At 34.8% G+C, this 13,080-nt stretch overlaps 1 protein-coding gene across 1 annotated transcript in view; it reads left to right on the top strand.

The window, feature by feature from the left end:
- The window catches only part of SYT10 (synaptotagmin 10), a gene marked incomplete at both ends in the record, with an annotated part of 62,577 nt that extends 55,943 nt beyond the window's left edge, over positions 1 to 6,634 (top strand). The window contains 3 exons of the mRNA XM_079775879.1: positions 582 to 753; positions 3,195 to 3,324; positions 6,563 to 6,634. Coding sequence (XP_079632005.1) covers positions 582 to 753; positions 3,195 to 3,324; positions 6,563 to 6,634 — 374 coding nt within the window. The remainder of the gene's footprint in view (positions 1 to 581; positions 754 to 3,194; positions 3,325 to 6,562) is intronic.
- Between the last annotated feature and the right edge of the window lie 6,446 nt (positions 6,635 to 13,080).

Below are 13,080 nucleotides of genomic sequence, written 5' to 3'. Positions count from 1 at the left end.
CTGAGATCGTTACTAAGCACTAATGCTATGATTAAAATGAGACCTCTGATTGTAGTATCTTTTCCAGTGATTGAAGAAAATGCCAGCTATTGTAGTTGTTGCTTTCTAATTTCTACTTGCTATGACTATATATACTGGTCTAGATAGAGTATTGTTTTTTCATACGTTTTAGTATTCTTATTGTAAATTATTTTGAAAGAAATTAACTTTAATATAATTATCCTTACTTGTTAGGATCCTATTCCTTAGAAATCACTTCTAACACGCTGTGTCCTCTAATAGCTATGACTAAAAGACTCATTGTAGCTCTGGATTGGCTCTTGAGAAACAAGTGAGTTTTCTCTGTTATAGTACAAATAGTGAGATCAAGTTAATTATTTTCAAGTTCATTCAAGATAAATGCTTTTACTTAAAGTAAGAAGTCCTAGAGAGTCTACTGCCCCCCAATTAAGTCATTTGAATTTAAAACTGGTAATATTAAATAGTTTAAGTGCCATTTTTCTTAGTAATAATTAACAGCAATTTTATTTCTACTTCGTACCATTACCTGTATTTTAACAAAATTACCTTCCCACTCCTAGATCCTTATGTCAAAGTGTCTCTGATGTGTGAGGGTCGAAGATTAAAAAAGAGGAAAACAACTACAAAGAAAAACACTCTAAACCCTGTGTACAATGAGGCCATTATTTTTGACATCCCTCCGGAGAATGTGGAGCAGGTCAGCCTCTCCATCGCGGTCATGGATTATGACAGGTACGTGTATCTGTGTACTCACTGATGAACAGTCATGTTTAGTTATATGCAAACCATATTCCACTGTAGCGGTTTTAATGTCCATTGGAAGAGGAAAACGTTATTCATTCAAAACTCATTTATTCCATGTTATATTTCTTTTTTTCTTCTCCAAAAGAAGTCACTGTTAAGTTGAAGAATGGGACACCTGGGGCTGGTGAAAGAATGGGTACACAGACGCAGTATGGAACACATTATAGAAAGCACTGTGTGAAGCCTTTTGACAGTGGCAACAGAAATTAAAATCCACTGAGTTTGTTTTCCCAACTGGGCTGGAATATGAATATTATGATTCTTATCAGAGCTCTATCATTAACTGCCTGTGTGAAAGGGAAAGTTATGCAATCTCTTGGAGATTTGCTTTTCCCATTTGTAAAACATCAGCATAATATGGAACTGTGAACAGTGAGCATTAAGAGGAGAAGTTGACTAGTGGCCATAGGAATGCAGTCTTGATGCTCTCACATCTATCTTAAAACATTGCTGTGTGGCCAGCTCTTCCAGCTCACACACATGGAGTCACTTCTCCTTTCATGAGAGAAATTGCAAACTCCCAGGTACAGCTCTGAAGGTTCCTCCTATTGCAGCCCTTACCTCTTATCTTCCCACCCTTCCCTTGTCTGAGATAGTATCACCTCGCTCTGTGTATCTCACCCACCCACGCCTTACAGCCCTGCTCAAGTCACCACTTCTTTCTCCGCTAACCCACCTCTTCTTCCTCTGAACTCTTGTCCCACCTTAAACATTCATAACTCTTCTTTGGTCCTTGCTCTATACTTCTTTCTATTGGTTTGCTTTTCATATTAATAAATCCTTTTCGGAAAGGACTATTGTATGTTTAACCTACAAAATTATCAGCAATAGACAGTATCTTGTTACATTTATTTTGTTCTAATAATAACACAAGTGGAATGGAATACACATATGTCAATATTTTAAGGGAGCGTCCACTATATAGGACCATGAAAATGGTAGTAACCAGGACCCTATAACCTTGAGAAATTAATCTGCTATCTTCTGGCTCAGAGCTAACAAAATGAAGCAGTGAAAAATAAAATGACATGTATCATCTAATATTTGAAATTAAATTATATCACAGTTTACAAAGAAAGCTATCCTACCTAAGAAAGAGAGAGCTCTTGAGTTAGCTGAAATTTCAAACGCTAAACATGTTGTGCTGTTTTCATTGGGAGCCCTTGTCCTGCTTTACCAAGAAAATGACTCCTATTGATTTCTCACCACAGTGATTGCAGGTAGATCCAATGGAGAATTTGTCATTCAGACAAGTTTAGGGAAAATGGATCCTGACAATATACAAAACAGGAAGATGAAAAAAACTTATTTTTAAAAGTATATTTGTTTGGGAAACTTAATATTGAGGAAAATGATAGTAAACATAAAAACCGATATCAATGACAGGAAGAAAGTAATGAAATGTCCTAAAAATAACCTCAAAGTCTCCTTAGAGATGTCTGTCAAAATAACCTTTAGAAATGCCTTTAAATTATACTCCATTCTTAAGAAGCAACCTAACCACTTGCACACTTGAGTCAATTATCTCAATTCAAATGCTGCCTCAACCTTTTACTAAACATGTAAGGCAGGCAGGTCCCTGGACTTCTAGGTGTCTGTCTCTGTCTGTAAAATGAGATGATGGTGATGCCACTCATTGTCTTGGTGTGAGGATTAAGTGAGGCAGTACCTTTAAATTACTTAGAACAGTGTCTGGTATATAATAAGATCCCAAACTATTAACTGTCATTATTATTTTGATTTGTTGCTGTAAAAACAGGACATGAATGGAAAATAGCAATGTTGTTCAGTATGCTCAGCTGCTATGCAATGATAAATCTGTGGAATTGAACATAGCCCTGCCCTGTTTAATTATAGTACAAGTATACCATTCACTGACACATCATTTAGAGTCAATTAAATATGGTCATTTATACAAAAAAAAAAGTGGATACTGAGGTCTTGGTGAGAAATATGAGCATCATTACAAAACACTAAGCCTTGTGGAAAGAACAAGATTGTGATTCACATCACTTAACGTTAATAGGATTGCTTCCAAGAAAGAAACTCATCATATAGGTAAGGACCAGCCGGCATTCCTCATTCACAGTATGTTTATTGTGGTGCAACATGCTCAGGTTACGGAGCACTAACATGGTTTGTGTGTGCACCTTTACAGATTCATTTTTGAATGCTGCTTCTGTTTAGTAACTTTTGGTTTACTTAAGACTTTTTTTTATTTGCTCTAAAGTAGTTTGATTTGCAAAATCACGTAGAACCTGTCACAAAATCTAGTGTTTAAATCATATGTTTAAAATTCTGCTAAGATGTGTGAAACCCCGTGTATCTTTGAATATGGAAATGAAAATGTAACATACTCTGAATTGTAGGGTAGGACACAATGAGGTCATAGGAGTATGTAGAACAGGACTGGACGCCGAGGGCCTTGGGCGAGACCACTGGAATGAAATGCTGGCCTATCACCGAAAACCAATAACACATTGGCACCCCTTGCTGGAGGTGAGTGTGATTCCCTGACACCTACTCTCTATTTAAAATCCCCTTTGCTTAAATATGTTATCTGCTAACCATTCTCTGATGTTTTATATGTTCACCTATTTTTTTAAAAAACACCGCACAGATATTTCTCTTGCTTTGCCCCCACAGACTCTGTCATCCAGTATTCAAAGTTCTGTGTGTCTTGTTAGATTTCCAAAATCACTCAACTTTCTGGGTTTGATGTTCCTTTGGACAGTAAGCCCCTAGAAACTGCAAGTCTATTATTTTCTTTCCATAGCGGGAAAACTTACATCAGTGAATGGTGGGGGCACTCCAGTAAATTCATTACTAACTGGAAAAGGAATGTCGGTGCTTTCCTTTTGTGAAAACCGCCACCTCACCTAAACTTCTCCAGAAACCCTAACTAGAGGTCCTGTCAATGCATACCACTCATCTATGTAGGAGGACAGGTATATCTACCCCAACTCTGGCCAGGAAGTAAAAGTGCTCACAGATTTTTTAGATATAGAGGCGTCCGCTTGTTTGAGACCAAAGCGTGCCTGTGCTGTGTGACTACATATTGGAGAAGCTTGGGGCGAGTTACTTAAACCTAAGTTCTGCTATTACTCTGTCATAGTAGTAAACGGAGAGAGTAAAACTAAATAACATGCTGAATGTTGAACTCTTAGCCCTGAGTGTGATGCAGTGTTAGCTTCGATTATAATATTAGTTATTTCACCAGAATGGGTATCAATACCAGCTTCTGTCAGGATTTTTAGCCGTGAAGTTAATTGTCAGTCTACTCGAAACACTGAATGTTGCTAGATGGAAAGGCAATTGCCTGAGCCTCTGGAAGAGTCACAGAGTGAGTCATTTATATGACCTGGTTAACTGAGAGGTGATGCATGTTGGCAGATGATGGAATTTATGCAATTCAATAAAAAGAACAGTTATGATAACCACATGGTAAGTGGACGATGTATTGCTATCTCGCTGTGGATACGATTCCGCTTCTTGTTCTGGCACTGGGTGCAGTGTAATTAACTACTAAGTGCCAGTGGGCTCAGGTCCTAATCTTAGCTTAGTCACAAAAATGTGACCTTGGCCATGTTACTCAGGACATTATAGAGAAAACTGGATGAATGTGGTGTGAATATTGCATGCTCAGATAACAGAGGTGAACTGTCATCATAGATATCTGCTTATGTGTGTGTGTTTCACATGTTTACCTCACCTCATCATTTAAAAGTCAGACACTCACACAAATGCACATGTACACAGCACTTTCCCCTAGAGTGGTTCCGAGAGACAAGTATATCCTCTAAATAGTTCAGTGAGTCTTGGGAAGGTTGTATTTTATTTCAACAGTGTTTTTGGCTAAAGTATAAAGTATACTTTACTGCTTATTGTACATTTACGATCATTTTCCTGATTTTCATCTTTGTTTTTATTTAAGGATTGAAAAGTGAATATTAATTTATTTTTGTAAATATGTTTTTATTGACTTTTTTAAAGAAAGAGATGAAGGTAAAGGGATAGAGAGGTAGGAAGACTGATGAGAGAGAGAAACATCAATGGGCTGCCTCCTGCTCACCCTCCACTGGGGATCGAGCCCACAACCTGGGTATGTGCCCCAAGCGGAATCAAACCAGTGACCCCTGGTTCACACTGGCTGGGTGAAAAGTATATATTAATTTTAAGAATCTAGGCATGGGAATAAAATTTGCTGGGCAGAGAACCACACTGAAGGGGAGACGTGGATTCTAATCCTTGCTCCTCTGGCTGGATAATCCTGGGCAGACCACTCACTCTGCCTACAGCTGCATTTCTCCATAGTTAATGAAAATGGAAATGCATGCCCCTCAGACTTCACAGGCACTATGTAGGGAGAAATGAGGTAATGGGAGCAAGAACTTTAATGAAAAGGCATATGTTGTGCAACCCAGGGCATATGATAATGACATATGACTGTTTAATAAGCAGTTACACGTTTATCTGATGAAGGGGAGCTATGGACTAGGCATGTATTTGTGTCAGACATTATAGGATATACAGGAAGAATGAGCTACAATATGGATATCAGAAGATCCCAGATATTTTCTAGCAGTGGAGTATCAGAGGATAAGTGGACTAAAATATTATGTAAATATACTTTCTCCAGCAAACAGCACCTTTTATCCAACTCCTGTACCTACATTCAATGGTCAAACAGAACATATGGACTAGAGACCTAAGAACTGGCTGGATTTTGCACTGTGGGAAAGGGATGCGTGTGTAATTATGTGTTTTGTTGCCAGAGAAAGGATTAAAATGAGAAGGGAACAATTCCAGAGCTGGGTAAGTTGGTGGGACAGAGACTAAAGCAGCATTTAGAAAATCTGGTTACTTCTACCTAGATGATCATGAATTTATTCTGTTGTAACTAAACTTTTAAAATACACATAATATTTGGGGACTGAAAGAAATTATTCTTCATCACTTGTGGCTCCCACTTGCCAAACTTAGTCCCTGTCATCTCATTAATTGCTCCTATAAAAGTCACTTTCTGCTTTGGAGCAAGTGAAATGCAGTCTCTTGTGTCTAGAATCTCTTATTGCATTTACCTAGCAATTGCCACCAACACCCCCCCCCCCATTACAGTAAACCAGTAATTAATTTACAATAAGAACTAAGCGCCTGTCATAGAATGTGAAAGGAATAGTTGTCCATGCCTGGCTGTTCTGCATACCATCTGTGTACCATACCCTGCCTACATCTCTATGATATATTTGTGTCCTCTCATGTGACTTCAGGAGGTGAGTTGTGGAGGGCAGGGGGAGTTATGTATATTTTCTCTTCAGAATCTTGCATATCATGAATGAATATTCACTGTTAAAAGGTAGCAATAGCCAGACTGGTGTGGCTCAATAGTTGAGTGTAGACCTATGAGCCAGGATATCAAGGTTCAATTCCCAGTCAGGTCATGTGCCCAGGTTGCGGGCTTGATCCACGGTAGGAGGCATGCAGGGGACAGCTGATTGATGTTTCTATCTCTCTCTCTCTCTCTCTCTCTCATCATTGATGTTTCTCTCTCTCTCTCTCTCTCTCTCTCTCTCTCTCTCTCTCTCTCTCCCTCCCTCCCTCCCTCTCTCCCTCCCTCTTCCTTTCTCCCTGAAATCAATAAAAAATAAAATTTTTAAAAATAAATAAAAGGTAGCAATAATTACCCACTTTATTATTTTTATACTAGGTCATACATTATGAAATTATTGTCTTTCAGTTACCTGGCCGGGCGAACAGTTTTGATAGTCAAGGATCCTGTTCATCTCCCAAACCACCTTCCACACCGTAATGCCTCCAAAATAAGATCATTGTAGTGAGGACCCAGGACATGTGCTCATCAGATCAGAAAAAAAAAAGCAGAAGGTTTGATTTCCTCATTTAAAATATATCCTGGTAGTAAACAAACGTGTGCCGTTTTTCGTTTACTTTTTTGTCTGTGTATTAACTTTGGACATCTTGATGTATTTTACTTGAAAGCAGATAGTCCTAACTTCCACGAGGTGTTTTATTCTTCTTATCACATGCCAATTAGCACAGTGTTTTATTAAGTTGTAATTCTTTGCATAAGCAAAGAAACACATTTTTAAAAAGAATCGATACTTATCTAAAATTTAATATGGTCTATGCTGCTATTATATAAAGTAGCACATCACATGTGTATGGTTTGGATTTTATTAAACTGTTCATTTCTCATTATGCACATATTTCTATAGAAGCTTTAATGGAAATTTTGAACGTGATTTGCACAGGATTAAATCCTTGTGCCATCAAATTAATGTTACTTTTCTGATAATCTTTCATTCTCAGTAAATTATTTCCTTGATGAGGTTTGGCTCTGCTAAACTCAGAACGTTGTCTCTCAAGCTAATTGTTTAAAACATACAGTTGAAGCTATAATTTAAAGAAACATTTTGAATATAAATGTAAAAAGTAATATTTAGCAGCTGGAAAATGGAGGTTGAGCCACTTGGGCTACCATTTTATACCGTCTTAATGTTACATTAGTTCACACATCTGTTACACTGTTTAACTGATATTTTAAAATTCTAATAATCTTAATCTCAAATGTAGCAGTAGTATTCCTAAGCAAACAGAATTAGAATTCGTTCATTTTTTGTGTTCGTAAGGTATTCAAGTATTGTGATGTATATTTTGTGACATGAAGTGTTCGTGTAGATCTTGCGTTTCTGACAGATCATACTAACAGACACCAAAGGTACAATAAATATCTGTGCTCATTGTCATTTAGGTTGTACACAGTACTGGTGACTTTCAAACCAAATCAGAAGCTAATCGTTAAAATTGGGTATTTTCTTAAAGAAAAGGATGACCTATTTTTCAGGAAATTATAGAAATGTACCATAAATAATACAATTTCAACATTTAATAAAAATAAATTCTGACGGCCCAGACCCACAGTCTTTTCATAAAAGGCATTTGCCTTAAATAAGGATCAAGGATCAGGCCACTAGCGGTAAAAACTATGCAAACGTTTTTACAAGACAGAACTTTCTTTTAAATCATGTCAACTTTTTATTGTTGTACTTCTTGGCCCTTTTGGAAGGTATCTATATTGAACAACCCAACCTTACTTTTGAGATTTGTACTGTGGATAGTGCATATTTCAAGCTTATCCCAAGATAGGAGGTTAAAAGAATACAACAAAAAGGCAAGAAAATATGTACTTAATATATAAAAGCACCTTCATCAAGATGAGAAATTTGTATTAGCAATTTTAAAATTTTATCCCATATTTCTAAATATTAAAGAATAAAAAGTTTTAAAAACCTTGAAATTTGTTTATTGGCATCTCTCATAATGATGGCATCACTGTTCATTAAGATGTAATTTACACTTTTAACATTATAAAGGCAAACACAATTTCCTAAATTTTTCAAATGCTTGTTAGCATCCTAATGAAAATGAGTATTTCTAGCTAAATTTTCTAATTGAAAACAGTAGAAGAAACCTGTTTGAAAATACCTGGCTATCTTATCCAGCCTAAAGGAATCATTGCTGTAGACAGGATCACTGAATATGACACTCCCATTTTGGAATTCTTTATTTTACTGGAAAATAACAATTGTCATATGGGAAGACAAGTTATCCTCTTAATAAAATGACATTTTTGGAGGCGCTTGTTTTATTAGTAGATGTAGCTGCAGCTTACGATTAATTAGTAAATATATTTCCTAAGTGAATGTAATAACTATTTTCATCTGCAAACATATTTTCAGAACTTTATACTCATTCTTAAAGCTAATGCTTTTCTTTGCCTCATATGGAGAAAAAGCTAATGATTGTGATGGGGAAAAAAATGCCATCAGCCAAACAGGATTGTAGATTAAATAAGTTTTAAAGATAATTTTTAAGAAATGTTTCCCATGGATTAAAATAAACTCAGCAAGTTGTCTTTCATGCAATACAGGAGAGGGGTTTACACTCATAATTGATAAAGCATAATCATTTAAAATGATAGCTCATATTATAAAATTGTAATCCCACCACTTTTCAATACAACACCTCCTCACTCTACACAGCCACACATTCATACAACCAGAATTTATCCTCTTCCTACTTGTGATTGAAGGTGAAATGTGTTTAAAATAAGGTTTGATGTTACATATTTCCTCCACTAGTTTGTGTGGGATACCACATTTTAACGATAACACTGACACATTATGAAGTTGCAGTTTAGGTAATGAATGCCTAATTTTCAGGGATTTATTCAGGGACTTGCCAAACTTAAGTCTAGGAAAAAGGAGCCAGTGTTGATTCATTCGCATAACAACACCTATGTTCTTTTTCGGTTATTTATTTATTTATTTATTTATTTATTTATTTATTTATTTTACCTGATTCACTAAGTCAGTTGTCGGCAAACTGCGGCTCGCAAGCCACATGCGGCTCTTTGGCCCCTTGAGTGTGGCTCTTCCACAAAATACCACGTGCGGGCGCGCACGTACATGCAATTGAAACTTTGTGGCCCATGCGCAGAAGTCGGTTTTCGGCTCTCAAAAGAAATTTCAATCGTTGTACTGTTGATATTTGGCTCTGTTGACTAATGAGTTTGCCAACCACTGCTAAGTGATCAGGAGAATGAGGAAACTGAATATGAAGAGCATTAGTGTTTGTGGAATATGTAATCTCACAGAATTCTGAACAATTGACTTTTTTTACACTGGCTCCTTAAAAATATTTTTCTTGACAATTTTAATTTTTTGGTCAGACCAGCCCTGGTTTCTAGTACTTTATTTACATTTAAAACTCATGATCTTCATACATTCACAGTTGAGTGAAAATTTCACCCAGATTATTGCCAGGGAACAAGACACAGGAAGGCAAAGCCAAGCACCCACTTTCTCATGCAGTTTTGGGGAGTGAGTGCGTGTTCTAGTTACTGCAGGGGGATCGCACTGATCAATACTGACTCAGGTTTTAGATAAAAGCAAATATATTTGAACCTGTTTGGTTGTGATATTTAATTGACATTTTCACCTGTGTTTATTCTCCTGTGATGTTTATTATTTAAACATTTTGCAGACTCAATAAAGAACTATCAATGTCTTAAGGCTTTCACTTAATGATTAACTGTTTCAAAAATGAGAAAGCCAAACTTCCACTCTTTTATCAAATTTTAATACCCATAAAACAAATTGTAAGTTATTTCAGAAAGAGTTATCCAAGTTATTTTATCTTACAAATAAAAAGACACAAAATCTTAACATTGAACACGTGGTAATTTCTTAAATTACTTCTTTAAAAAGAGTACTTGATATTATCTCAGAATAAAAGTTTTCATAGAATGGAGTTCCATGTGAATTTTTTTTTTTTTTGCTACTTTAGTTGTGACTATGACCAGGTAATTTAATAACCTGATAATTTAAAAAAGAAAACTAGAGTTGATAGGATGTAAGAAAGAGATTCTATTAAATCTAAGTGAAAATGCAGAGATCTGTTTTCTTCACAACTTGTTTTTGAAACAACTCCGGTTATTCCAAGGTACTTCAATTGATAAACTCAGTTGCCAGTCTAAAAATGTATTGCTGACAATAAGAAATTATACAAAAGCAAGGAACATAAAATAACTTAAAGTAAGAATCTACATAAATAAATGGTAAACAAATGCGTTATAGCATATGGAAATAAACATATTTGAATGCAAAACAAAAACTCCTTAGTATTTTAACTTTTAATGGAAAGTGAATCCTCCAATATTATTAAAAAAACAACAACCCATGACACAGTATTTTATTAGTTAGTGAAATGGCTCAGGATATGATTCATCTGAACCTATTATGACCCATTATGTAAAGAAAATAGTGATTTGTATTTTACATAAGCAACAGAGCTAATTAAACTAAATGCTATTTCTAATACGTTATTCAGTGATGCTCTTTAAAATAAGAATTTTCTGTTTAATTAAAAGACTTCCTACATTGACTCAATCTTACATTAATTAGAGTGAATTGTAATTTAATAAACGATGCATTGTCTTCTGCCATTAACAGTTCACCAAAAATATGTATATTTGAACAGAGACATTTAATAATCAGTTCAGGTGTTTCTCATCAAAGTAAAGAATTGTTTTTATTTTTGCCCTGTTCATCATGAAGATAGGTAACCAGGGTTTGACTTGATGGGATGACAATATCATGCCATAGAGACTTAAAAAAAATCAGTAAATTAAGGTTTGAGATGGGATTTAATGATTTATTGAATGCCAACATTTTAAATGCTAGAAATGGTGATTGGAAGAAAAAGTGGAAGATGTTTAAGAGAAAAATAGATGTTTTCATGCCTGAAATGATTTAAATATACTCCTACAAGGAGGAATTGATTAGAATAATCCTACTTTTACTAGTATCTATGCTGGCACACTGGAAGTGACTTGATATTGATGGATCTAGAGATGGAGATAGTACTTATATGGAAACACTTTCATCTCAAACTGACAATAACTTCTAAGCTCACCTGGGTCATGAGAACCTTCTCCAAAGAGCAAGCTATACCTGATCTTGTCATGAAAGGGTAAAAATAGGCCATTTTCTTTGGAAATTATGTTGAGATTTGCATTTGCTATGCACAGAATCCTTATTTACTGTACAGGGTGGTGGATTTCAATTATTCAATTTCATGTTTTGTTCCCTCAAAAACTAATTTGTTAGAAAACAATGCATGTTATAGAAATGAGTCAAAATTGTTAAGAGAAGTTGAAAGGTTAATACATTGGATTTTTGTCTTTTTCTGTCTTTCAAAGAAAATTTTCCCCATTTGAACACCAATACATGAAATTATGTTTAACTAGGATTTTGCTGTAGAATAAAATTTGTGAACCAAAAGAATCCCTATCATTCCTAAAGCTATGTGCAAACTGGCCACAGAATCGTTCGTTATAAAAATCGCATGGTTTTTTTCTATTTATATAGATTGTTTGTGTGGGTTTTATTATAAATCTTTTTGCTTTTTCCTTTAAAAAGACCATCTAAGCTTTCTATTTTAAAAAACAAAACAAAACACAATAACCCCCAGTGTGACTAACTTTATAAATTTTATTACTGTATAAGAAAGAACCAAGTAGACCAGATACAAAATATTTGCATTTATAATTTTTTGTAAACAAATAGTTCAACCCAGGTTCATATCATTCACATTAACTTTTTATTGACCTTTCCAACTGAAAATGTGATTTGGTTTATCTGCAAAATAGGGATAAATTATGGATCACAATGAAGTGAGACCTTCATTTTATTATGAAAAAAAAAGTCAAAATAGAAAAGAACTGCCTGACATTGTAAATGTAGCAATTTCACTAATGAATAGTCTGATATATTTTCCAATTATTCTAAACTGCAACCATGTAAATTGAATAATTTGGATCCATCATATTTAATCCTTCTTTGTATCCTTCAGTCATTGTTCATAAGGTGACTTTTTAACTGAATTTTGTGGTGTAATACGTAGCCATTGTTCAAATCAATATCGTTGACTTCCGTAATATAGAAGAAACATTTTTAAATCGTTTGAAATTCGTGTTTCTGGCTTTTGTACACAGTAACCAGCCATTTGTGAAACTTGACAGCATATAATTGTATTCCTGAGAACAAATGTTTTGCAACCCCCTTTAAAAGATGTACACATTTCAGTATTTTTACAATGTCTTCTTTAGAATGTGTGAACATATTTGTCAGGTTCAGATGAATTATGTAACAATGAAACCTCAAAGCTGTTATGAAGTGTACAGTTTATGATTACTTTTGTAAAAGAAAATGGAAAAGCACTTGAAATATAATTTTACTGTTTCATATGTATTTTGAAAAAATAAATAAAGTGATTATAAATTATTTTTGTCTGTCTTTGAAGAAAATAACTTTTTCATATCTAATTTTGAGACATCTGTGTTGCTAAGTGTTTATTAGTCATCTTTTTGGCACTCATGAGAGCAGTGTAACCCATTTATCAATATTTCAACAGTTCAAGCAACTGTATCTTAAACACTTTACTTAATACATACATTTTCCCCCAGAAAATTATTAATTTAAGGTTCTGGATAATTTCCATTAAGGGGTAATTAAACAATCATTAGTCAAGTGTTAAAAGAGATAAATACCATTTACACATATTAGCTACATTTTTTCATCTGGAAAAAGTCCCTATAAATACCTTAGCAGGTGATCCATTCATTGGGGTATACCAGTTAGTTTTTGTTTGTTTGTTTCTGCTTTGCCTCAAATT

This window comes from Cnephaeus nilssonii (assembly GCF_951640355.1).
Source record: "Cnephaeus nilssonii genome assembly, chromosome: 6".
Classification (NCBI taxonomy): Eukaryota; Metazoa; Chordata; class Mammalia; order Chiroptera; family Vespertilionidae; genus Cnephaeus; species Cnephaeus nilssonii.
This window is presented reverse-complemented; position numbering and strand designations above follow the sequence as displayed.